General features: G+C 48.9%; 1 protein-coding gene across 1 annotated transcript; it reads left to right on the top strand.

Moving 5' to 3' along the window:
- The first annotated feature begins 3,759 nt into the window (after positions 1-3,759).
- On the top strand, positions 3,760-5,319 carry LOC101760439 (WRKY transcription factor WRKY51). The gene is made up of 3 exons (XM_004952379.3): positions 3,760-4,425; positions 4,512-4,637; positions 4,740-5,319. The coding sequence occupies exons 1-3, from the start codon at positions 3,815-3,817 to the stop codon at positions 4,924-4,926; spliced, it is 924 nt and encodes a 307-aa protein (XP_004952436.1). The 5' UTR covers positions 3,760-3,814; the 3' UTR covers positions 4,927-5,319.
- Positions 5,320-26,764: the final 21,445 nt, after the last annotated feature.

The raw sequence follows: 26,764 nt of genomic DNA, 5'->3' as shown, positions 1-26,764 counted from the left end.
AATTTCTTTTGGGCAGATGGTCAGTCTATTGACACCACATTTCAGACTAATAAGTTTGAATTGGCTTTTGCTCCATTGCTCCACTACTGGGAACCAACCATCACAAGCAGACAATCATTTTTGGGGCTGCATTATTGTTTAATGAGACTATTAAATCTTTTGTTTGGCTATTTGAAACCTTTCTAACAGCAATGTCAGGCAAGCATCCTAGTACAATTTTTACTGATCATGATGTGGCCATGGCGGGCGCAGTAGCTTATGTATTCCAAACACAAGCCATCGTCTTTGTTTATGGCACATTTATTTAAATGCTGCTGCACATCTCAGTCATGTAATTCAAGAGCATCCGGAGAAGTTTCTTCTTGATTTTAAGAGATGTGTCTATGAAGATAGATCAGAGTTTTACTTCAAGAAGAAGTGGGATGAATTGTTGCGTGAGTACAAACTTGAGGATAATGAATGGATGTTAAACCTATATGATTTGAGAGCAAAGTGGGCTGCTATGCATCGTGACTCATTTACAGCTGATATGAACTCCACTCAAAGGAGTGAAGGTATAAATAATATATTCGAGAAAAGATTTCGTAGAAAACTTGGTCTTTCAAAGCTCCTTGTAGAATGTGAGAAGGTTTCTATTAGTTTCGTGAAAATAAGAGCCCGGTTACTTGCATCCCTCTATTGAAGACCGTGGCCGATTCATATACAAGGAGGATGTTTAAAGAATTTGAGGAATAATTTAAGGAACAATTTTCATATACTCGTGTAAATTGTTACCCAGCGAAGGGTCAGTTTTCATATGGTTACAATACATATATATTCTGATTATGGACCAGTTGTATTCAACAAAGCATATTTGACCATGCATTGTGCTTGGCGAAAGTTTTAAATTGCAATAGTATAATTTCTAATACAAATTACTGAAATATAACGTCCACATCTTATAGGTATATTGTGCAAGCATGCCCTCAAAGTGTTCAATGTGAATAATGTTTTCATGTTACCGTCACAATATATACTGAACAGATGGACAAAATATGCAAAGAGAGGATTCTATATTGAGAAACAAGGATCTGAGAAAGAAAGTTTGAAAACCCAAGCTGCACGTATCTCACGAAAGGCAACATCCATTGCATTGAAGTATTCACGGTCAAAAGAACTTCTTGATTATTTGGAGAATGCAATAGCTAATTTGGATTTGGAAGCAGATAATTCTCTAAGAAAGATGCAAGAAAAATCCAATGAGGTTCCTCCAATTTCAATTCACTGTGCTACAGACACATTCAGATGTAAAATATCATTTAGAATTCCTTGGATGGTAAAAGGCCCAAAGAGTAAACGAGGGACCATCTCCCTTGAAAAGAATAAAGGGAAGAAAAAGAAAAGGGGTAAAGAGGAAGGTATTGATCCTACCCATTCTAGGATGTTGTTCCCTTTTTGATGTGTGTATAGTTAACTTCATATGTTTGAATATAGGGCAAGATTCAATAAATGCAGCAAATAATAGATATTAAGGATATGAATGTGCTGACCTAGAGCAATTTATCGTAAGTCATATGACTTGGACTATATTCACTTTTCATATTTGATTTGCTTACATGCAACTTTTTGTGAACAGTTTCATATTCTGTGATACATGATCTTAATGATGGTAGCATTGATGCTAGCAGCACAATGCCAAACTTTGCAAATGATGTGTACGGGCCATCTTCATACATGGTCACTCTTTTGAACCAAGAAGAATATGCTAATGCTACGATGCCACACTTTAACATGTATGGCAGTTCTTCTACCATCGGTGCTCCTGATATCCAAGAAGGATATACAAATCTCTTACTGGGAGTTGATCGAGCTGCCGCATTATAGCTCGCTGTTAAGAAATAAAATTTTGATGGAGTGCCAAAAGATGATGGAGTGCCAAATATAGAAAACATGTAACCTTTATGTGAAAACATGGCATCATTCCATATTTATATTTTTGTCAGATTGCAGACATATTACTATTGAGGACATTCAGGCTTGTATTACAGTCTCATTTTTAGAGCACATCCAGACTTCTATTTCAAAACCTTCCAATTATATTTATATGTTCCGACGTTCAGCCTTTATAGTTTAAAACCTCCCAATGAGATATACAAACTCAATTTCATAATATGCATCTATACTGTATTTCAGATTCTCCAAATGAGAGACGCAAACTCAATTCTTCAGAACATCCATATTTATTTTATAACAATATATTTTTTTAACACATCCATACATTGAAGAATTTGATAACTACCCTCTACATCGGAACACAACAGCACCAACAAACTCTTTATGTTTAGCACATCCATACATTGTACATTTTTTTAACTACACTATACATCCGAATAGAACAACATCATGCCCTTGTCGTGGTCCTTCCAGAACTGCAACATATTGCTTCACTGCACACCATCTTCACCTTTGAAATAATTCATCACTACTTTTATCCGCGTATGAATCTTGTAGTACTGAATTTTGTATTTTTATTTTCCTGTGAGAGATAAAACACAAACAAGAAAGACTCATATATATGAAAAATTGCTCATGGTGCGGACAATAGCCATATGAAGATTCTAAGATAGCAACAAGCTAGGAAACATGAACAGGACCGTCATTAATTTGGATGCACAAGTTTGTACACAAAGCTTGTCTGATGGAATCAAACATTCCCCAGGGCACTGAAATACCACGAGTCACGACTGTAAAACCTATTATTTTTAGCATCTACAATGGACAGAGACATATGCGGAAACTAAAATTCATAAATAACTGACAGGAAAAAACAAGTACCTCTATGGGCACAATTGGTCCACCCACCTGTGTGGTTTGCATCAACTGAACAACATCAATTGCTCATCCTGATGTACCACATAGAACAAATTAAAAGGGCACTAAGAAGCATATAACCTTCTATGACCCATGTGTAAGTTGAGGTGCCTGCTGATGCGGTTGTGAGGGGGGAGCCAATGGGCGCGATTGTGGCGGCAGATGGCGAACCAAGGAGTCGAGGTGCCTCTTCAAGCAGTCGGATGAGAGGGCTGCCGGTGGGCGAGGTGACTGTGTTGGCGGCGGAGAACGACGGAGGATGATGGAGGCCATAGCAGCGGAGGACGACTGGAGTTAGAGGTGTCTGTCGGTGAGAGGGGGGCGTTCGGATTGCGACGGATCACGGCGGCGACAGCGGGCGATGGAGGCTGGAGCGCTAAGAAAGAGAAAGCGTTATCGCTATACGAAATGAAGCAGCGGCGCGTTCGTATGAGATGCAGGCGGCTTCGATAGGGAAGCAAAAAGGAAATTACTCTTCTCCCTGCGAGTTCAGCGTTGCAAGCCGTATCTTGCACATGCGAGTTGAGCGCTAGCTGCGAGCCGAGCTGCGATTTTTAGGAATCGTGTGAGCCGAGCGTGATTGATCTATGTGGGACGAAGCCCGTGAGCGGTAGGGCGTCCGATGCTTGGGGTGTCCACGCGGCAACCATAAGACGTCCGACTGCACGGACGGAGCTTTGTAGCCCGGCTGCACAATTTTTTTTTCCGGTTCGGCTGCACCGCACCACTGGCCAGCCGATCCCGCCGTCGACTCGTCTCCGTGCCCGGCCGGCACCCAACCCGGCGCCGTCCGATGGCCCAACCCCGCGCCGCGGAACGCGCTCTCGCTCTGCTGTCGAGTCTCTTGACTCGAACCAGTCCACTGCCTTGACCGATGGAATAGCCCATCATATAAACCTCCTCGCTGCCCTTCGTTCGCGTTTCTCCCAGCCCATCTTGCGTGAACAATCGCATCTTGCTCGCCATGATCACCATCGACGATCTGATGAGCTGCAGCAGCGGCGGCGGTGGGGCTCCGGTGGTTCCTAGCGACGACGGGCAGGTGGCGACGACGTCGTGGCAGCAAATGATGGCGGTGGGCGACCACCAACTGACGGTGTCCAGGATCCGGGCGGCGGTGTCCATGCTCGGCCGCCGCACGGGCCACGCGCGCTTCCGCCGCGGCCCCGTCGCCGTGGCGGACGGCCACCCGCCGTCGTCGTCGGACCACCACCAGCAGCAGCCGTCGGGGAGCTCGGCGCTGGGCTTCGTCAAGAAGGGGTGCGATGAGGCGGCGCCAAGCGCGTCGGCCTCGGGGGGCAGCTCGTCGCTCCCCTCGACGACGACGCCGACGAGCCTTACCGCCGGTGGCGAAGGGAGCGTGTCCAACGGCCGCGTGCAGGGCCGCTTTCCTCTGATGAGCGGCAGCGCCACCGGCAAAGCGGTATCGATGCAGCAGCAGCCTGCCGCCTCCGATTATTACCCCTCCGGCGGCGCCGCGCTGAGAAGCAAGTCCCACGGCGGCCGCGCGCGCTCCGAGAACGACGCCGGCGGCAAGGCGGCGCACGCCGGCCTCTGCCACTGCTCCAAGAAACGGTATATACACTCATAAAACTCTTACATTATTACTTATACATCGACCTATTACTGAATGTTTCTGATGATTTGAAAAACGATGGCAGGAAGTCGCGCGTGAGGCGGATGGTCCGCGTGCCGGCGATCAGCTCCCGGAACGCCGACATCCCGCCGGACGACTACTCCTGGCGCAAGTACGGCCAGAAGCCCATCAAGGGCTCGCCGTACCCACGGTAAGCAACTGGCGACCCGTCCGATCACCATTCTTTCTTCCCGTTCTTACGCTGCGAGGCACTGACCATTTGATGTCGTGTGCGTCCATGTACGACATGCAGCGGGTACTACAAGTGCAGCACGGTGCGCGGGTGCCCGGCGCGGAAGCACGTGGAGCGCGACCCCGGCGAGCCGGCGATGCTCATCGTCACCTACGAGGGCGACCACCGCCACGACGGCCAGCAGGACCGGGGGGCCTCCGCCGCCGCTGCCGCCACGCAGCCTGAGCACACGGCGACGTCCACTTGAAGACGAAGCTCATTCAAAGTCTCCGGCCTCTTTACTTTTGCCCAGTAGAAATTTATTGGAGTCGTCTGTGTATGTACACATGTAGTTTCTTCCTCCGGTTCTGTTCAAACGGTCGCGTCGCCGTCGCTTGTAGAGGAAATTCAGGGGAACGGAAGATAGGACACGGTGTTTGAAAATTTGACCATGCGTGCGCGTAACTTGTCAAGGTTTGTCCGGCTTGGGTTGTTGAGAGTTTTGTTCGACGCGCTAAGTGGCGTTAGTAGTCAAAAGGGAGATCTGTGGTCGGTCCCGGAGGACAGGGACAGTACACGTCACTGAAACCGGAGGTGGGACTACTGCAAACAATGGATATATCACTGGATATTTGCTAATAGAGTTAATGTGTAGCACAAACGTTCTGGAACTTGTGAGAGTTACGTAACTTCTCTACCAAATTTTGGAGAACCCGTAAGAGATCGCGCGTCATTGCATTAAAAGAGTGGGAAGGCAAGAAATGAACCATATATGTTATACCAGCGCAGCAGAAGCGAAAGCAATCATATACACTAACAACGCCTGAAAAATGAAAACCTAAAAAAGAACAAAAGAAAAAAAATAAAGAAACTGATATAAGGCGAGCTGGGCTAAACATCCAAACTAACAACCAACTAATCCTAGCCAAGTCAATATATTCATCTAGAGAACTCACCTTCCATCCAACGTTTTTTTTCCCGGTTGACTTTGAACCCAGGACTAAAGGGTGTTTAGTCCCAGGTCAAAAATGAACCACCGACGGGGGAGCTTTAGTCGCCCCTCTTTAGTCCCGATTGTAACGGCTAAAAATCTGACCACCGATGGTGGGAACTTCTTGTCGTATATACATCCATGGGGCCACCAGAAGGTTTGGACTGACCCACATATAAGGTTGTACACCGAGACGTGTCAGACATGGAGACTACGGTGTAGGACGGCGTAGTCTACATGGAGGACAGGAGCTAGTCGAGGACTTGGAAACTACTCATAGCAGTTAGAGTAGGATTCTCTGGTCGAATCCGACTAGTATTTCTGTAAAATAACCGACCTGTAACCCTGCTCCTCCGATATATAAGGACGGGCAGGGACCCCCTCCAGATAGGTTCAATTGAATACAAGCAAATAACACACAGGACGTAGGGTATTACACGATCTAGTAGCTCGAACCTATCTAAATCATGTGCCTACATACACCATCGAGTTCCTAATTTTGGCGACACCCACCAACCAAAACTCTACCTTGGGTACTCCCCTTGGTAGGTTGCCAGGTTTAAACACCGACAGTTGGCGTGCCAGGTAGGGGAACTCGCCGAGATTTCCCTTGCGAGTTTAATGGCACAAATTATCATCAAACCCGCAGTCGCGTTTGAAGTGGGCGCGACGTTCATCTTCGGCTCTTGGGTCTGCGTCTATTAGGGAGTATATGTGTATATTAGGATGTATTTATCATTTCCTTGTACACTTGATGTATTCCTTGTACTCCAAGCCATATTAGCCATATATATAGAGGTCACCCCCCTCATTAGGGTGGGTGGTGTTTCCCATCTACTTCTCTATAGCATCGCAGATGGCACTGGAAGTTTCTACCATCACATCGTGGAGGCCTCGGAGGACAAGCTTTATGACATCAACCTTCATCACCAAGCTTTGGAGTAATTTGTTGAGAGATTCAACGAAATTTTCGATCTGTTCCAAAGATTGAGAAGCAAGTCCGAGTACAACTCAGGCTCTAGATCTACTCGGATTGGTTCCCACGAGCCGGCGTTCCAGCCATCGTGCGAATCGAGTCAAGTTTCGAGCCGATTCCCGTTCGGACTCCATAACGCAGCTGCCATCTATCAAGCAGCTTTATCCAGATTGCAATCCAACTCGGGTGCGATTGAGGACCACGACTACGATTATTACTCGGATTCTGATGAGGTGATGCCATTATAAGGCCCGCAGCAGGGCCTGGTGATCACTTCGACCCCCCAAGGAAGATTCGTCTACTGGCCTGGCATGAGGCCACCCGCCCTTGCCCAGGACAACGAGTCACGCTTCATCGTCCACCTCGATGTTCTCCTATACCAGGAAGGGACGCCCCTATCCCCTATCCATGAAGGCGACGTGAAGCGTCCCCACATAAGTAGAGACTAAATGTGATGCAAATATCAGTCCCAGGAGGCTAATAACACATTTATTCGACAGATAATTCAGTTACCGTATAACTCCCGAGGGAGTGGGCGTGAAAGCCACGCAGCGATAAGAAGCAAATAAACAACAACAGCTAACTAAGCGACTACCAAAAGACAGCACTCGGGACTACACGGCAGCAGAAGCATCTTGGAAAGGCCAACACCACAGGCAACGTTGGGTGTGGACACAACCTTCTACTCAAAGTCCTCGGAGATGAAGTCCGGGTCTTCCTCTGTAGCAACGAAGCAAGGGTGAGTACAAACGTACTCAACAAGTCCAACCCCATCCACAGAGGGGGATACAAACAAGTATATGCACAGGATATAACAAGGATAGGCTAGGGTTCATTTGTAATAAAGCTAGATTTTCAACACATGCATGGGCTTGTTTTCAAAGGATTTTTTGTAGAGCTTTTCTTTAGTAACCGAAACATTGAGTGGGGTTGATCCTACACAAAGGATCCAAATTTTATTGCTATCGGACTCTCCGTCTACCATAGCTCACGGCACAACTGCCGGACTCTTCCAAAATCCAACACACACACGCACACCTATAACCATCCATCCCCAAATGCTAGTTATGTGACCAAGCCGTAACTCGTCCATTGCCGTGGACACGGCTACCCGGATAGGTTTTAACTCTGCAGAGCTTGTACACTTTCCCCACAAGTAGGGTACCGCAGCACGATCACCTTAGTGCCAGTGCGGATCCTAGCAAAGCCATTACCCACCTTAGCTAAGACTGGCTAGTCCACATGGAAGCACCCAAGGGGTTCACGGCTCATCCACGAGACCGTAATTGGGACCTAAGTCACCAAGATCTTACTCCTTTTCCATGGGCTCCCGTTGCTCACTAGCACACCTGAAGACTATCAGTTCAGCTAGTGAGATTTATGCTAAGCCGTTGCCCATACAACGGTCGAGTGGTTGCACGATGGTTGAATTAGGCAAGATGACACATCAACTCAGTCCTTAACCATGACAAGATGGACATCTCCCGACATTGCTCAAACACTAAGGTACGAGGACAACATCGTGGCATTTCACACAAGAAACACCCATCCATCTCATCTACACCTTTCTTGCCTTTGAACCCGGAAACCCATTTTCCCATTTTGAACACACACACACATTCATTCACCAAATAAACCATTGTAATAATGTTTGAAGTTGACTAACAAATTCCTAAGCGTTCTAGCAGTAGTTATCATCTAAACAAAGCAAGTCATATTTAGAGACAAACATAGGACAACAAGGAATTTTCATAACAATCAAGGGGTGGCTATCCAACCATGTCTTGCAATAAAACAATATGCATTTTATAAAACAGGCCAATGGGTTGTGTTTGAAAAACTAGGTATTAAGTATGCATCAAAGGGTGAGATTGGACTTGCCGTCTTCAAAGCCTTCCGGGAGTTTCGGCTCGTGTTGCTGGTCCTCGGGCTTGGGCTCGCAGTCAAACTCCTCCTCGGGCTCCTCCTCGGGTACTCCGTGATCTACGGCACACACAAATGGGCACACAAATAAATAAAACAAAATCGGTTTTTACCCGTTGAGCTCCGAATAGAAAACGCGAACGGAAAATAGGTAGAAAGAGTATTTTTGGGGAAATTTGGATATGGATCAGCGGAAGTATAGTGGAGGATGACGTGGTTGAATTTGGGGTTAATTGGAGGAAGTTTGGCGCATGAGATGATGAGTTAAACATGGATTAGGGGCTTAAAAAGGAGGTTTAGGACTGATTTGCGATAAACCAGGGACCTATTTGTGAATACTAGACCTATTTGTAAATACTTTTGGAGGTGGAGGGGCTTATCAGCGAATAGGTTTATGAGAGTGGTGGAAGGACATATGTGCAATTTGGGAAACTTGGGGGTCAGATCGAAATCTGGGACACCTATCTTCTTCTCCCCAGGAACAAAGAGAGGAAGAGAGGTGGGGTTGGGGGCCGGCGGTGGCCGGCCAGCTGAACCTCGCCGGCGGCGAGCCGAGGGCCAGGGGCGGCAGAGGAAGGGGAGGGGGCTCCATTTTGCCCCTTACCTTGGAGAGTTGGAGATGGGAAGGGGTGGCCGGTGGTGGCTCGGGTGGCGGCGGCGCACGGGAGGAGCGGCGCACGGGCGGTGGCGCACGACGGCGGCGGTGCTTGGCGAGGGAGGGGCGGTGTTGGTGGATGGAGGATGGGGAGAGCCGGGGCGTTGAGGCCTTTTATAGGCCGGCGAGGAGGGCACCGGTGGTAGGGGACCGAGCGGCCGGCGGGATGGCTTGGCGGCACGGCACCGGTGGCGTGCCGGGGCAGGGAGGTAGGGGCCGGCGGCGGGCGGCATGGAGCGGGGCCGGAGGCGGGGCCGGCGCAGGAGGGGTGGGCGTGCGGGGCTGAGGCGGCCGGTCGCCGGAGCGGGGCGGCGCAGCTGGCCGGGGTCGGGTCGGGCGCGCGGCCCGAGGGGAGGCGTCGGCGCCGGGCCGGGTGGCGCGGGTCCCAGGCGCGCAGAGGGGGGTCGGGCGGCCGGCGGTATGGCACCAGGGAAGGTGGGCGCCGGGGGATTAATGGCATTGGGGCCGGGCGTGCGGACGCCAGGAAGAAGAAGGAGGAGGAGAGAGAAGGAAGGAGGAAGAAGAAAGAAGAAGAAGAAAGGAAGGAGAAAAAGAAAAAGAAAAAGGGAGTGTGAAAGAGAAAGAAAAGAGGGAGACCGGCGGCGATTGCGGCACGCGGTCGGAGCACGCGCGCGGCGCTTGACAATGGCACGCGGCAAAAATTACGGGCACGGATAACATGATGGCTGTTGGCTTGAGTGCCGGGACGGCGAAATCGCCGGGAAGAGTTTGGATTTCCGGGAGCTCAGCGGTAAAAAGATTTTGAAAGCGATTTTTAACGGGTGATTTTAAGTTGGTGATTTTTAGGATGTTACACGACGGCTCTACAGAAGTTATCACCTCAAGTTCTGGAAGCTACTATCCAGATAGAGACCTCTTCGCGCTCGTCATAGGGTAAGATATGGAGAACGGCGATCCACCAGAGAGGAATCCTCGACACGAGTGTCACCCTGATGACGTCTCGCAGGACGAACTAACCGCCAATGTCATCGTGGAGGAGATTGAAGCTCAAAGAACACAACGATGAGCAAGGAATGCAGTGAGAGCGGATCGTCATCGCTGGCTGGCAGAGAGGTTTGCGATCATGAATCTGGACAAAGATTTCAAAGCAGTCCAAATGCGGCAACACCGTACGCCTCTCACCACCATTGCTTCCATTGACCTTATTACCCATGCCATACCACAGGACAGATATACCAGGCAGTTGGTAGCGCTGGTGGAACATGCCTATGAACAACTCAACAGGCAGAATCCGATAGCCTCGGTATCACGTACTCCATCCCAGTGAATTCAACATGGTAGTAGCCATAGAGGCCCTTCAGCTCGACAATCTGGAGGCGCTAGACAAAATTGGGATATACCCGAGGGTAATCAGACACCTTTTGTGGGAGGCTGCCGCCAACACAAAGCCGATCCTGAGCCCACGCATCCCGTGGTGGATCTTTGAGAGGTGATAAACAACAACCGCAATGCTCGTGACATCATCAAAGGACTGCGTCGTGAGCGCGAACTTGAAGTTAAGTACAGGGGCGACGACAACGATAGCTTCCCGGCTTTCACAAGTCGGGTCAGGAAGACTATTTTGCCCGAGAAATTCAAATCTCTAGGCATCTCCAAATACAATGGCAAGCAGGACCCAGTTCAATGGCTCCGATGCTACTCATTATCAGTTCAAGCTGCAGGAGGGAACGATGACACAAAAGTCATCTATTTCCACATATGCATGGAATCAGTGCCGCTCACTTGGCTCGAATCATTGAAGTCAAACTTGATTGACTTGTGGAAAGATCTCAAGAAGGCATTTACCAACAATTACGTGGAAGCAATGTAGTGTCCAGGCAACAGACTTGACTTGGCACAAGTAAAGCAACGGCGAGACGAGACCTTACAAAGCTACCTACGTTGTTTCTTCGATAAGAATGCCACCATTGTAGACATCTCAGAGCAAGACGTCATCGACTGTTTCCAGAACGGTCTCTACAATCATCGTATGTTCCAAGACTTTGGCAGACGGTGCCCCCATGATGTCAAGTCACTCAAGATTATGGCGCAAGCATGGGCAGACGAAGAAGACAAAGAGCTTGAAAGGTTCGAGTCAAATCACAATCAAGGCCAGCACAACAACAATCATAGCAGCGGCCAGGACAATGACAAGAACCGTAATGGCGATCACCAAAATAACTACTCAGTAGGTCACAGCCGCAAGCCCAAACCAGACAATACTATCGTGGCGATATCTCAATTGTCCAAGAAAGGAGGTGGCAGAAGACAAGACAGGCCCGCTTTCAGCGAGCTCTTGAAAAAATAGTGCACGTGGCATTCTCACCACAAACACGCTGCGATAGACTGCTACAGCCTACGCAGAGTAATGAAGGACTTGGCAGAGCCATCGGGTACCAATGACAAAGGAAAAGCCAAGGAAGACAAAGACAAGGATGGTAACGGCAAGTTACAGACCCCATCCAAGACTGTCAATGTCATTTTTGGTGGGATCCCGGGTACCACCTCGAAGTGGTCCCAGAAGCTAGTGCTACGAGAGATTATGTCCATTGAGCCTGCTATACCCACACCCCTCAAGTGGTCTGAAGTACCAATTACCTTCTCTCAAAAAGATCAGTGGACTAATTTCTCAGAACCAGAATGATTTCCTCTCGTCTTGGACCCGATTGTTGCTGGCTCTAGGCTCACCAAGGTACTCATCAACGACAACAGTGGCCTCAACGTCCTGTTTGCCAAGACTTTAAAGAAGATGGGTCTCAACATCATGGAGATGCTCACCCCGACGAGCTCTCCCTTCTATGGGATCGTCCGAGGCAACGTGGCTATACCTCTTGGACAGGTAGTCTTGCCAGTTACCTTCGGGACCAAGGAGCACTACCAGACAAAGTACATCCGGTTCGAGGTGGCGGATTTTGAGACTTTTTACGCCATACTTGGAAGACCAACATTGGCCAAGTTCATGGCCATCCTGCATTATGTGTACTTAGTACTTAAGATGCCGGGACCCAAGGGAGCCCTCTCCCTCCGTGGAGACTTGAATAAAACATATGAGTACGATACAAAATCTGTCAAGTTATCCGCAACTTCTCAAGTGCCCAATTCAATGCAACAAGTTTTCGCTGCTTCAAAAAAGCTCTCCCCGACTGAACTCGAAATTCCAGAGAACAAGTCAAGGGCTACCAAGGTCAAGCCGGCAAGTGACATGGACATCAAATCCATTGACCTCGAGATCGGTGACACCTCTAAGACAGTCCTGATCGGTTCATGGTTGGATCCTAAATAGGAAATTGCGCTCGTCAGCTTCCTTCGGGCCAATTGAGACATCTCTGCATGGAAACTAGTAGACATGCATGTCGGGCATGTACCCTAAGCCCACGAGTAGACCCTGAACGGCCCACTAAGGGATGTACTCAGATATGATCAAGACAAGGGATAGGCATATCCCACTCGGACTAGTCAAGTAGTGCACATGGAAAACTACTCGGGCCTTGCCGAGTAGAACTCTGTAATTGTACTCGACTAGGACTCGGACTTGTAACCCTACCCTCCCGTGTATATAAGGGTGGGCAAGGACCCCCCCTCAAAGAAAAACTCCAAGTGCATCTAAGATCAATATAGACAAACACACAGGACGTAGGGTATTACGCGATCTAGCGGCCCGAACCTGTCTAAATCGTGTTTCCTGCGTCACCATTGATTCCTTGATTCTCGACGGCCCTTACCGCACAAAAGACCACCTAGGGTACCCCTAGGAGGGTTGCCGGTCTAAAACACTGACAGCTGGCGCGCCAGGTAGGGGGACTCGTCGAGTTTCTCAGCGTGAACTCAATGGCAACGATCATCATCAAGCCCGTCTTCACCATTGAAGCGGGCGCAACCTTCGTTTTTGGATCCTGGCTCTGCATCGCCAATGCTGCTGGATCGTTCCGGCACCACATCACCAACGTCCAGGAGATGAAATCGGAGGATTCGGTTAGCAAAAACCAAAATTTCAAAGTCAACAACCTCGAGTTCGACTACACGTCAGACTCGACTTTGGTTCGGACTAGTCGGTCCCAGTCGCTTCCCAAATCGACTTCGACTCCAAAATAGTTTCCAAACGAACTCCGCAATGCAGCCAAAGCCCACCAGAGTTTTCTCACTCGAATTCAACTCAAACTTGGGGACGACGAAGATGATGACTCCGACTCGGTCTATCTTCCAGAGATACCATTATCAGGACCAGCTCAGGGTCTGGTAATAACCACAACATCACAAGGCAGATTCGTTCACTGGCCAGGAATGAGACCATCCCTTGCCCGCGACTATGAGTCACGCCTCGTCGCTCACATAGACAATCTCTCGTACCAAGAAGGCGTCCCACTCACTTCAAGCCGCGAGGAAAGTTCCACAGAAATTGCAACATCAAGCTCCGGAAGCTACTACCCAGATAGGGAAGTCTTTGTTATTACTCAAAATAACAACCCGGGTACTAGCCAGAACAGAACCCCCAGGCGATTAGCACAACTTGACAACGTCTCAGAAGATGAGTCAACAGCTAATGCCCCACAAGGCAAAACTTCCGATCAAATGGACCAAAGAAGGACGCGCAATGCTACTCGAGCTGAGCGACGGCAGACGATGGCTACAAATATTCCCATCACAAACCTTGAAAGAGCATTTGACGCAGTTCAGGCTCAAGAACATACCACTCCACTCGCAGCAATCGCTTCTATCAATCTTTTAACAACGTTAATACCTCAAGACAGGGACAATGAAGCCACAGCTCAGCTCGTACAGCACGGCAACGGACTAATCGCACAACTCGCAGAGGAAGCTTACAAGCTACTCGACAAAGAATCACCAATCCCATCTGTTCCTCGCATCACAGCTCATCAAGAAGGCAGCAGAGGTGCTGCAGCCAACAATAACGATGCTCAAAGAAACGGAAACGATGTCGTCAACCAAACTCGGCAAAATAGCCAAGGCCCAAGCAAACAGAATGCCCCAATATGCCATAAGGATGTTGGAGAAGTCAGCTGCACTAACTCCGTAAAAAGTATTCGCCCTACTCGGAAAAATCACGAAGTATCAAATTTCAGTGATCTGCGAGAAATACTCAATAGTCGGTGTGAGCAAGAAGTCGACAACTACAACCACTTTCCTGCTTTTACAAATCGGGTAATAAAGACAAGACTACCTGAGAAGTTCAAGCCAACAGGAATCACCAAGTATGACGGCAAACATGACCCAATTCAATGGCTACAATGCTAGTCTTTGGCAGTCCAGGTAGTTGGGGGCAATAACGATACCAAAGTTATCAAATTTCTCATATGCATGGAACCCGCACCACTGACATGGCTCGAGTCCCTCAAACCCAAATCAATCGACTCTTGGGCCGATTTGACAAAGGCCTTCACAAACAACTATGCCAGCTACATGGCTAGACCAGGCGACAAGATCGACCTGAGTCAAATAAAGCAGAAAGAAGGTGAAACCTTACGTGACTACTTGCGATGATTCTTCGAAAAGAAGGCAACTATAGTTGACATTTCAGAAATAGACATCATCGAGTGCTTCCAGAATGGACTCTACGATCGACGGACATACCAAGACTTTGGTCGACGACAACCAGCTAATGTCAAAGACCTCAAAATCATGGTACAACAGTGGGCAGATGAAGAAGACAAAGTGCGAGAATGGTTTGGCTCTCATCGCAACCGAGGACGCAACAACAATAATGATCAGGATAGAACTCGACACAATGATACTCGAAACAACTTTTTGAGTAATCAGAATCGCAAAAGGAAGCCCGACAACACCATTGCTGCCATGACCAATTCCGGGAAAAAGGGACCCCGCAAAAACGACGAAGGCCCAACCTTCACCGAGCTACTCAAAAAGCAGTGCCCATGACACCCGACCAGCAAGCACTCGGCAATAGATTGCTACAGCATGCGTCAAGTCATGCAAGACTTACCCGCACCACCACCCCCTGAAGAATACAGCAAGAAAAAGGAGAAGGGCAAAAACAAAGTCCACAACGACGAAGAAGAAGAAGGCAACTTCCAGACCGCCTCCAAGATAGTCAACGTCATCTTTGGCGGAATTCCAGGCATCGCATCCAAGCAAGCCAGCAAACTCGTACTCAGGGAAATCATGGCCATCGAGCCAACAGATCCAACACCGCTAAAATGGTCAAAAGTGCCCATAACCTTCACCAGGAAGGACCAATGGACCAAATTCTCAGAACCAGGCCGATTCCCTCTAGTACTCGATCCCGTTGTGGCAGGGTCAAAGCTGACAAAGGTACTCATCGATGGTGGAAGTGGACTTAACGTCATTTTCGCCAAAACACTAAGAAAGATGTGCCTCGGCATCACAGAAATGCTCACTCCAATAGATTCACCTTTCTACGGCATCGTACCAGGAAACACAGCCATACCGCTAGGACAAGTCGTCCTTCCAGTTACCTTTGGAACTAAGGAACACTACCGCACCGAGTATATCAGATTTGAAGTCGCCGACTTCAAGACATCTTACGACGCCATACTCGAAAGGCCAGGACTTGCCAATTTCATGGCCATTCCACATTTTTGTTTACTTGGTACTCAAAATGCCAGGGCCAAAGGGATAACTAACGCTACGGGGAGATCTACGGTGATCCTACGAATGCGACACTGAAGCCGCTGAGATCGCCGCGACTTCTCAAGCACCTAGCCCCATGCAACAAGTCTTTACAGCTTCAAAGAAGCTCCATCCAACCGAACTCGAGATCCCAGAAAACAAGTCGGGGTCTACAAATGTGAAACCCGCAACCGAGCATGACTTCAAACCAGTCGATCTCCAGACAGGCGACCCCTCCAAGATAGCCCTGATCGGAACAGGGCTAGATCCTAAATAGGAATCCACGCTCGTCAATTTCCTTCGGGCTAACTATGATATCTTCGCTTGGAAACCAGCTGACATGCCCGGTGTGCCCAGGGAGCTGATCGAGCACTCTCTAAATGTTGATCCCAAAGCTTCTTTTCAAAAACGGCAGCGACTCCGCAGGTTCGCTCAAGACAGACGAGAAGCAATCAAAAAAGAGCTAGCCAAGCTACTCGTGGTAGGGTTCATCAAAGAAGTCTTTCACCCTGACTAGCTAGCCAATCCTGTACTCGTTCGCAAGAAAAACAACGAGTGGAGAATGTGCATCGATTATACGGACCTCAACAAACAATGTCCCAAAGACCCTTTCGGACTACCCAGGATCGACCAAGTGGTCGACTCTACTGCTGGGTGTGCTTTACTATGTTTTCTCGACTGTTACTCAGGCTACCACCAGATAAGCCTCAAAGAAGAAGATCAAGCTAAAACAGTCTTCATCACACCATTTGGAGCCTTCTGCTACAAGACAATGTCCTTCGGACTAAAAAATGCAGGGGCAACCTATCAACGAGCCATACAGATGTGCTTCGAGAAGCAACTCCACCGCAAATGTCAAAGCTTACATGGACGACGTAGTCATCAAAACAAGAAACCAAGAGGAACTCATCGCCGATCTGGAGGAAACCTTCTCTAGTCTACGAGCTTTCCAATGGAAACTCAATCCTACTAAATGCGTCTTCGGAGTACCTTCTGGCAAGTTACTCGGGTTCATCATTAGCCATCGCGGCATTGAGGCCAACCCGAAGAAAATATCTGCCATCACAAACATGCAAGCACCAGCTAGCATCAAGGATGTGCATAAACTCACAGGCTGCATGGCAGCTCTCAATCAGTTCATCTCGAGGCTTGGAGAATGGGTACTACCCTTCTTCAAGCTTCTCAAACGACAGGACAAGTTCAAATGGACAGAAGAGGCAGACAAGGCACTGACGCAACTGAAACACTTTCTGTCAAAGCCTCCTGTACTCACTGCTCCATCTCCAAACGAAGACTTGCTCCTATACATAGCAACTACTACCCATGTCGTCAGCACGGCGATAGTAGTTGAACGGTCTGAACCAGGCCACATTTACAAAGTCCAAAGACCTATGTACTTCGTCAATGAAGTACTCTCGGACGCCAAAACTCGGTACTCACCGATACAGAAACTCCTATACGCAATTCTGCTCACCTCCTGGAAACTGCACCATTATTTCCAAGAACACAGCATTACAGTCATTTCTGACTTCCCGCTCGGCAAAATCCTCCACAACAGAGACGCCACGGGTAGAATCTCCAAATGGCCAGTTGAACTCGGAGCTTTAACCTTGGACTTCAAGCCAAGAACAGCTATCAAGTCTCAGGCTTTGGTCGACTTTGTGGCTGAGTGGACTGAAAATCAAGTACCCACACCAGTCGAGCGGCCAGAGCACTAGGTAATGTATTTCAACAGGTCCCTCAAACTTGAAGGAGCCGGTGTAGGCGTACCCTCATTTCCCCAAAGGGAGAGCAACTCAAGTACGTGCTGCAAATCTTCTGGGAAGCTTCAAACAATGAAGCCGAGTATGAAGCACTGCTACACGGCCTTCGCCTTGCAATTTCCCTCGGCATGAAAAGACTACTAGTATACGGCGACTCACTAGTCGTTATAAACCAAGTCAATGACAAGTGGGATCAAAACAAATACAACATGGACGCTTATTGAAAAGAAGTCCGCAAACTAGAAAACAAGTTCTCAGGCTTGGAATTTCATCACATCGTCCGCGACAACAACGTAGCCGCCGACGTATTATCAAAAATGGACTCAACTCGTGCAGAGGTTCCAGCAGGAATTTTCGTACACGAACTGCACAAACCGTCCATACCTGAACAAGTTACACCCCCAGTAGTCCAGACTACTGACGCTACTCGAGAAATCATGATGATAGAAGTCGATTGGAGGACACCCTTCATCGACTACATCAAGGATCACAAGTTACCCTCTGACAAAAATCAAGCTGAACAGATCTCTCGGCGAGGAAAAAACTACGTTCTAGTCGGAGACAAGCTCTATAGGAAAAGTGCATCATCAGGGGTACTCATGAAGTGTGTTACCCGTGAAGATGGCCAAGAAATCCTAGAAGAAATTCACAAGGGGATCTGCGGCAACCATGCATCTTCACGAACAATAGTTGGCAAAGCTTTTAGAGCAGGTTTCTACTGGCCAATGGCTCTGGCTGACACTAAACAGTTAGTTCGGAAGTGCAAGTGTTGTCAATTCTTCACTAAACAGCAACATGTCCCCGCCTACAAGCTAGTCACAATACCTCCAACATGGTCGTTTGCCTGCTGGGGGCTCGACATGATAGGGCCACTACCAACTGCGCCAGGCGGATTCAACCAAGTATTCGTGGCTATCGACAAATTCACCAAGTGGATCGAGGTCAAACCAGTCACTTGCCCCAAGGCAGACCGAGTCCTCGACTTCTTGGATGAAATCGTACACTGTTACGGCTTTCCCAACAGAATCATCACAGACCTAGGATCCAACTTCAACAATCATGACTTCTGGGAGTACTGCGAGAATAGCGACATTGACGTCCGCTACGTCTCTGTTGCTCACCCACGAGCCAATGGACAAGTTGAGCGTGCCAACGGCATGATACTCGAAGCTCTTAAGAAATGACTACATGACGTCGGCAACACAAGAGGCAAATGGCTCAAGGAATTACCCAATGCTCTATGGGGACTACGAACCCAACCATGCAAGACTACTGGGCTCTCTCCTTATTTCCTCGTATATGGCTCAAAAGCTATATTACCCGCAGACGTCATGTGGCAATCTCCCTCAGTCGAACAATACGATGAAGAAATAGTAGAAGAAACAAGGCGCACTGATCTAGACAGTCTAGAAGAAGCAAGGTGTGCAGTGCTAGTACAATCTGCTAGATACCTTGATGGGTTAAGGCGCTACCACGACCGCAATGTCAAAGAACGATCTTTCAGCTTAGGTGACATGGTCCTCAAACGAATCCAAGACATGTCTGGGTTGCATAAACTCAATTCACCACAGAAAGGCCCTTACATTGTATCCAAGGTCACAGGACCCGGATCTTACAGACTACAAGAGCTCTCAGGAGAACAAGTACCAAACTCTTGAAATATAGAACACCTCTGTCACTACTACCTGTAGCAGAACTCGAGTAATTGCTTCAAGCAAAAACTCGTCTACTACTCGAGCCAACAGCTCGACTATCGACTACAAAACACACTACTCTTGATTCAATGCTACCAACTCAACAGGCATTCCAGCTCTGGTACAAAGCCTCAATGGTAGAGTAATTCTTTACTCAAGTCCGAAAATACCTCAAGTTACATATGAGTAAAAGTACTCAAAATACAAAAATACTACAAGCAACTGCCTACTGGCGGGCTGCATTTAAGCCTCAGGCTTTTACAATATCACAAGGCCACTCAGGTTTGTCGACTACAACGGGAGGAACCTACACGCAAGGAAGCTGCGCAAAACGCAGCCATATCCAGGTCCTCTACCCAAGGCAACGCCAGGTACTCCTGCACCGCCGCTACCTTGACAGCGGTAACGATGAATCCCGCGTGCCGCGCAAAGAAGGAACCAAGGCTGCTCTTTTGCTAGCCTTGCCGAGCCAACCCATTCTACGGCCACACCTCCACCTCTAAGTGAGTGGGATAAATACCACGGCACTCATCACCCATCACCCACGAGTTCCAGCGCGTACTCCGTTGGATCACGAGCTGCAAGATGAGGCGCGCGATGAAACCTCCTACGAGGATTCTTTTAGCATCGCGGCTATCCCTATGAGCGCTAGAGTCTGTGGAGGGAAGGTGGCTCCAACCTACGAGGAATCTTCTAGCACCAGTGTACTCTTTAAAGGCTCTCTACACTCAAACAACAGCAACCGAAGGCAATCCATCACTACTCAAAGCTTGATTCGGGTCGACCTCCAGGGCGGTCTATTTATAGCCAAGGGCTGCAACCACCAACCACCCAGGATTTACTATGCCCCCGTGATCGATGAGTCTGGACGATCTCTGACTGCCCATGTGAAAGCATTCATGCCACAAAGGACAAAAGAGTACAGTACACTCGTGCACCTCCTATTCACAGAGTAACAAGGGTACTCAACTAGATCACAACTACTCAAACTCAGTCTTCAGAACCACTTCCGCCAAGCATGGTTTGTGCATCCTTGTCTTGGGGGCTTAGATAAGTCCAACCCCGGGCGAGGCGGAGACTTGCGGCAAGGAGTCGGGCGCATCCGACCCTGGGACCGTGGGTCGGGCGAGGTGGAGTTTTCGTCAAGGGTCGGGCGTATCCGACCCCGGGACCTTGGGTCGGGCGAGGTGGAGTTTTCATCAAGGGTCGGGCGTATCCGGCCCCGGGACCTTGGGTTGGGCGAGATGGAGTGAACTGCTCCTTTCCCGCGCCGGGTCAGCGTCATTTCAAACAACAAAATATGGACAAACGTTCATCTCTCAGACAAAATACCGTTCAAAGTACTCGGAAATTTACAAGAGTACATAAACGCTCATGGCTCCTCCAGAGATACAAATTCCGACATCTTCGACGCGATTGGCTCCGCCTCCTCGAGGTACTGTGCATAGGCTTCCTCTGTGCAGTTGCGAGCAACGCCGTCACCAGCCGCCGACAAATTTGCCCTCGGGTAGTATGACTTGACCACAGCAAGGACTTGTTTGCAAACAGCCTTGCAGAGGCCGGCCACTTTACCTAGAGTAGTCTTCAAACGCTCGACTAGTGATTGAGGTCCTGCATCCTCTTCCAAGGGGGCAATAGCATTCACCAAGTCCTGAGCGGCGTCAGTTAACTCCTGAAGCTCGCCTCGAAGTCTTCCTACAGTCTGGGCATGATCTCTGCATGCCACCATGGCCATAGGAAGCATCACCCCATTCTGGATCTTCTTGTCTCGCTGATGCTCGCAAGCAGCCTGTGCTTCCGTCAGCGCGGCCTGAAGATGTTCAGCTTCATCCGCTACTCGGCCGTGCTCGTTTCTCCAGTCAAGGAGTTGGCTACTCGCAGGAGCCTCCTTCCTCTTGAGCTCTGCAAAAATGACCAAGTTCAAACAACCGACTACAGTCGGACTTACTCAGAGCATGGACATTACTCACCTTGTTACTTTTTATTCAAAGACTTGTAGCGGCTCTGCAGCTTCTGTTGCAAGACTTCATGATCTGACCGTTCCACAGCAAAGGATATCGCTCCAGCTTCATGAACCCTCAAGGATTCTGTAAGCCAGGCACACTCCTGCTCCAATTGTTCGTTTCGCTCCTGAAGGGCCCGAGCGTTCCTTTGCGTCCTGTCATACAGATCCTGCAAAGCAAAGCAAACGGTCAAGTCCCTTAGCTACTAAATCTGTTAGACAAAGCGACAAAACACACCTGGAAGCTTTGAAACACATCAACAGCTCTCTGAAACTCCGACTCAGATGGAAGCTCGAGTACCGGACCCTCAGTAATCTTCATGGCATGCGGAGCTGCACCCAAGACCATAACATCGGTCAATTCAATACTACGACTACAAATACCAGGACCACGGCTACATACCTGGAGCAGCTGGTTCCTTGGATTTCTCCACATCCACTACAGCCAAAGCTCTGCTAGTAGACGCTGACAAGGATACATTCCCAGAACCCGAAGCAGCTGAGGGATCCTCCACCGAACGGATCACTTCTTGAAGCATAGACATGGTAGCTCCAAGGCGACTAGCATCAACTCCGGATACTTCGTCGACAGTCAAATCCTCCAAAGGAGCAGAAAGAGTAGTCGGGGGACACGAATCTACTCCTACCTCTACAGGGATAGTCTCCTCTGCATCCCTACATCAAAATACAAAGTCATGACATGACTTCAAGAAAATTCGAAGACACACACCAAGGATAAACAACTCACCGAGTTGATCATGGCGGCAATCGCACATGCTTCTTCTTGGCAACAGGCAGCCGAGTACTCGGCGCCACAGGAGCAGCTGCTGGCGCTGTCTTCTCGCCAAGACCTGGGAAACACAGGGTCAAGACTACAATAAACTCAAGCTAACAAAAACAGTCGGGAAAGAAAGCTCACCACTAGCAATCACATTGGACAACAAAGAACCAGTAGCAACTACTGGCGATACTCCCTTTACAACATCGTCCGCTACTCCAGCAGGCAAAACCAGGACTGCCTGGTCAGGGACCGGCAGCGCGATAGCCGATGGAGCCTGGACTGATAGCCCGGGGGCTACTCCAACACCAGTTGGTGGCACCTTCTCTGGCACCTTCTCAACAGACATAACATCAATGCCCTGGGTGGTCACGACTACTTCATCCGAAGCAGCCTCATCGTCACCGAGCGCCGCATCGTCAGCCTTTTGAGACAGATAAAGTGATTAAAAGATTACAAGTTAAAATCCATCAGCTACAAGTGAGTACACGGCTACATACCTTGGCACCCTGAGCCTTCTCAGGAGGAGAAGTCGAGGCAGACTTAGTAGCAGACATCTTGCGGACTACCCGGCGTTTCTTCACAGGAGGAGAGGGCTCGTCCTCTGACTCTTCAACAACAGATTCTTCTTCTTCCGACTGTGCCAAGTAGCCGGCAAGAACTCGGAACTACAAAAACAAGTCGACACTCAAACAGTATCCCAAACAGTTCAAAAAGTACAAGTCAAAGTGAAAGGCCATACCACTTCTGGCTGATACCAAGCATCAAACTGACAAAGCGTTGAAGGAATAACTGGTACTCCTTGATAGTTCCTGAAGAACTTGGCTAGCAGTGCCTCAACATCATCATCAGAAATATCATCCGGAGACATACGAGACGGGTCATTAAAACCCGAGTATTCCCCACCCAAGTGAGCCCGTTTTTGCAAGGGTTGAATTCTTCTCTTGAGAAAGCTAGCCGCCACATTAACTCCAGTCAAACCGAGTGCTTTCAACTCGGAAATCTGGTGCAGCAAGTGATCGAGCTCTGGGGTATCTTCAGGCTCGCTCACCCAATTCTCTACGTGCTTTGGCGCGTGACCAGTAACCACCGGCAAGCGAGGGTTATGGTTCCCAATATAGAACCACCTCTTCTTCCACTCTCCATGGGAGTCAATCAAATTATAGTCAATATACGCGCCCGAGTTCCTGAGTTGGAACCCGGCGCCCCCAAAGACCTCTATCCTAACAGCACTAGGCTGAGGCTTGCAACAGAACAACATCCTAAACAGCTCAAGATTAGGAGGAACTCCCAAGTAAACTTCGCAAAGGTGCACAAAAATCGACATATGCAGTACACCATTGGGGTTCAAGTGTACAAGTTGAAGCTTATAGTACTCGAGGATACCTCTGAAGAAGTCAGAGGTAGGCACGGCCAGTCCTCTCTCCATAAAGTGAGCAAGCATAACCATCTCATTCGGATGCTTCTCGAATTGCCACGCATCAGCAAAGGCAGGCCTCCACTCGAGTACATGTTTTGGCTGCAGAAGCTTGGCGTCAACAAGCGCCTGAACGGCTGCCTCCTTCATCACAGAATGCTGCCACGTCGCTCCAGGCGGCGGCGGTGCAGTTTGGTTCGTCGGCCCCACCTTCGACCCCGGCAACACCAGCTCCTTCCCCTTCTTAGACTTCACCTTGCCCGCTGCTGGAGCCTTGCCCTGAGCCTTCTCGGGTTTCTTCCCCATCTTCTTGGTGCGCATCCGCCGGCTTCAACCGTAGCAAAAAGCACTCAACCTTGGATCTCTCTCAAAAGAGCAGCAACAGTGGCGGCAGCGCTAGACAATCGCGGCAAAGGAAAATAGGAACGGAAAGGTGGGGGAAGAAGAAAAACAGATCTGCTACAGTGGGGCGTAAACCTAACCGAAAGGGGGCCCTCCAGTTATATCTCCGCCACCTCCAGATTCCAAGCGTCAGTTACGCAACGGACGGGTTTTAAACAAATTAATTGCCTTAAACACCCAACAGCTACTCTTTTAAACGGGTCTTGACCACTTCAATGACAAAAATCGCCTAAGTGCTCGGGGGCTGCGGGTACCGTACCCGATGGTCAGAATTTTCTTTTTCAGATTACCAAGAGTAAAACAGCCAAGAAGTAGGATTGACCCTAAGCCTGACTCTTCGACTCAACCTAAGGCTCGGGGGCTACTCCATATGGAGTGCGATTGTCATCGCACTACCATATAAAAAATTCTCGAAATAGAAGCAACTCAAAGGAGCAAGAAGAGTACCTTCCAGCCACGCCACAGTACTCGAGCACTCTGGACACTGCAACTTCTACAAAAGAACTACTCGGATAGGGCCCACAGTACTCGAGACTGTGGCGCACGACTACAAAGTACTCGGGGGCTTGTCGGGCATGTACCCTAGGCTCACGAGTAGACCCTGAACGGCACACTAAGGGACGTACTCGGATATGATCAAGACAAGGGATAGGCATATCCCACTCGGACTAGTCAAGTAATGCACATGGAAAACTACTCGAGCCTTGCCAAGTAGAACTCTGTAATTGTACTCGACTAGGACTCGGACTTGTAACCCTGCCCTCCCGTGTATATAAGGGCGGGCAGGGACCCCCCCCCTCAAAGAACAACTCCAAGTGCATCTAAGATCAATACAGACAAACACACAAGACGTAGGGTATTACGCGATCTAGCGGCTCGAACCTGTCTAAATCGTGTTCCTTGCATCACCATTGATTCCTTGATTCTCGACGGCCCTTACCGCACAAAAGACCACCTAGGGTACCCCCTAGGCGGGTTGCCGGTCTAAAACACCGACAATGCAAGGGGTGCCCAAGGAGCTGATCGAGCATTCACTAAATGTGGATCCAAAAGCTACTGCAAAGAGACAACGACTACGATGATGTGCCTAGGACAGAAGGGAAGCCATTAAGAAAGAGTTGGCAAAACTACTCACGGCGGGTTTTATAAAAGAAGTCTACCATCCTGAGTGGCTTGCTAACCCCGTTCTGGTTCGAAAGAAGAACAACAATGAGTGAAGGATGTGCGTTGATTACATAGATATCAACAAGCGCTATCCAAAGGACCCCTTCAGACTCTCGAGGATCGATCAAGTCATCAACTCCACTGCTGGATGCACACTAATCTATTTCCTAGATTGCTACTCGGGGTACCACCAGATAACTCTCAAGGAAGAAGACCAGGCCAAGACCGCGTTTATCACCTCTTACGAAGCTTTCTGTTATACAACGATGTCCTTTGGCTTAAAGAACGCAAGCACCACCTATCAATGCGCGATCCAGATGCGCTTTCAGAAACAACTACACCACAATGTTGAGGCGTACATGGATGACGTGGTAGTCAAAACCAGAAATCCAGACGACCTCATCGCTGACTTGGAGGAGACTTTCGATAGTCTGCGGAAATTTTGGTGGAAGCTCAATCCATCAAAGTGCATCTTTGGCGTACCATCTGAAAAAAAAACGGGTTTATCATCAACCATAGAGGCATTGAAGCAAATCTCGAGAAGATATCCGCCATCATCGATATGCAAGCTTTGTCTGGCATTAAAGATGTTTAGAAGCTAACTGGGTGCATGGCGGCCCTTAACAGATTCATATCAAGACTTGGAGAACGGGGTCTTCCATTCTTCAAACTACTCAAGCGGCAAGACAAGTTCTAGTGGACCGAGGAGGCAGACTAAGCCCCGCAACAATTGAAGGACTTCATGTCAAGGCCACCGGTCCTCATGGCGCCTAGTCCCAACGAAGACTTTCTGCTCTACATCGTTGCAACTACTAATGTCATAAGCATGGCGATAGTAGTCAAAAGGTCAAAACCCAGCCATGTATACAAAGTGCAGAGGCCCGTCTATCATCAGCAAAGTACTCTCAGATTCCAAGGCTAGGTACGCACCGGTCCAAAAATTGCTATACGCCATACTACTCACTTCGCAGAAGTTGCGGCACTACTTCCAAGAACACAAGATCTCCATCATCACTGACTTTCCCCTGGGCGAGATTCTCCACAATCGGGATGCCACAGGTAGGATTTCAAAGTGAGCAGTAGAACTCGGAGCATTGTCCCTAGATTTCAAGTCAAGAACCGTAATCAAGTCTTAGGCTCTAGTCAATTTCATGGCAGAGTGGCGGGAAAATCAACTACCGACGCTGGTGGAGCACCCAGAGCATTGGGTTATGCACTTCGATGGGTCCCTCAAGCTCGAGGGCGCCGGCGGAGGGGCACTCTTGATGTCTCCTAAAGGCGAGTAACTCAAATATGTCCTGCAGATCTTCTGGGAGGTATCCAACAATGAATTTGAATATGAAGCGCTATTGCATAGGCTTCGCCTGGCGGTATCGCTAGGAATCAAAAGATTGTTGGTCTATGGCAACTCACTGGTAGTGATCAACCAAGTTAACAACAAGTGGGATCGCAAAAAGAAGAACATGGACGCGTACTGTATAGAAGGACACAAGCTCAAAAATATATTTTCAGGCCTAGAATTTCACCATGTAGTCCACGACAACAATGTCGCCACGGATGTCTTGTCCAAACTTGGCTCAACTCGTGGTTTTGAGGCGCCAGATAGAGGGGGTGATGATGATTGACGTGGATTGGAGAACCCCATTCATCGATTACATAAGGGAGCAAAAACTACCCTCAAACAAGACACGGGCAGAGCAGATCCTATGATGAAGTAAGAACTACGTTCTAGTCG

Source organism: Setaria italica, chromosome I (genome assembly GCF_000263155.2).
Source record: "Setaria italica strain Yugu1 chromosome I, Setaria_italica_v2.0, whole genome shotgun sequence".
Classification (NCBI taxonomy): domain Eukaryota; kingdom Viridiplantae; phylum Streptophyta; class Magnoliopsida; order Poales; family Poaceae; genus Setaria; species Setaria italica.
This window is presented reverse-complemented; position numbering and strand designations above follow the sequence as displayed.

What these genes read in the sequence shown, in the direction of transcription:
- LOC101760439 (XM_004952379.3), top strand. Translation starts at nt 3,815, where the DNA reads ATGATCACCATCGACGATCTGATGAGCTGCAGCAGCGGCGGCGGTGGG. An exon ending in TGCCACTGCTCCAAGAAACG is followed by an intron (nt 4,426 to 4,511) that starts GTATATACACTC and finishes AAACGATGGCAG; the next exon opens with GAAGTCGCGCGTGAGGCGGA. An exon ending in AAGGGCTCGCCGTACCCACG is followed by an intron (nt 4,638 to 4,739) that starts GTAAGCAACTGG and finishes TACGACATGCAG; the next exon opens with CGGGTACTACAAGTGCAGCA.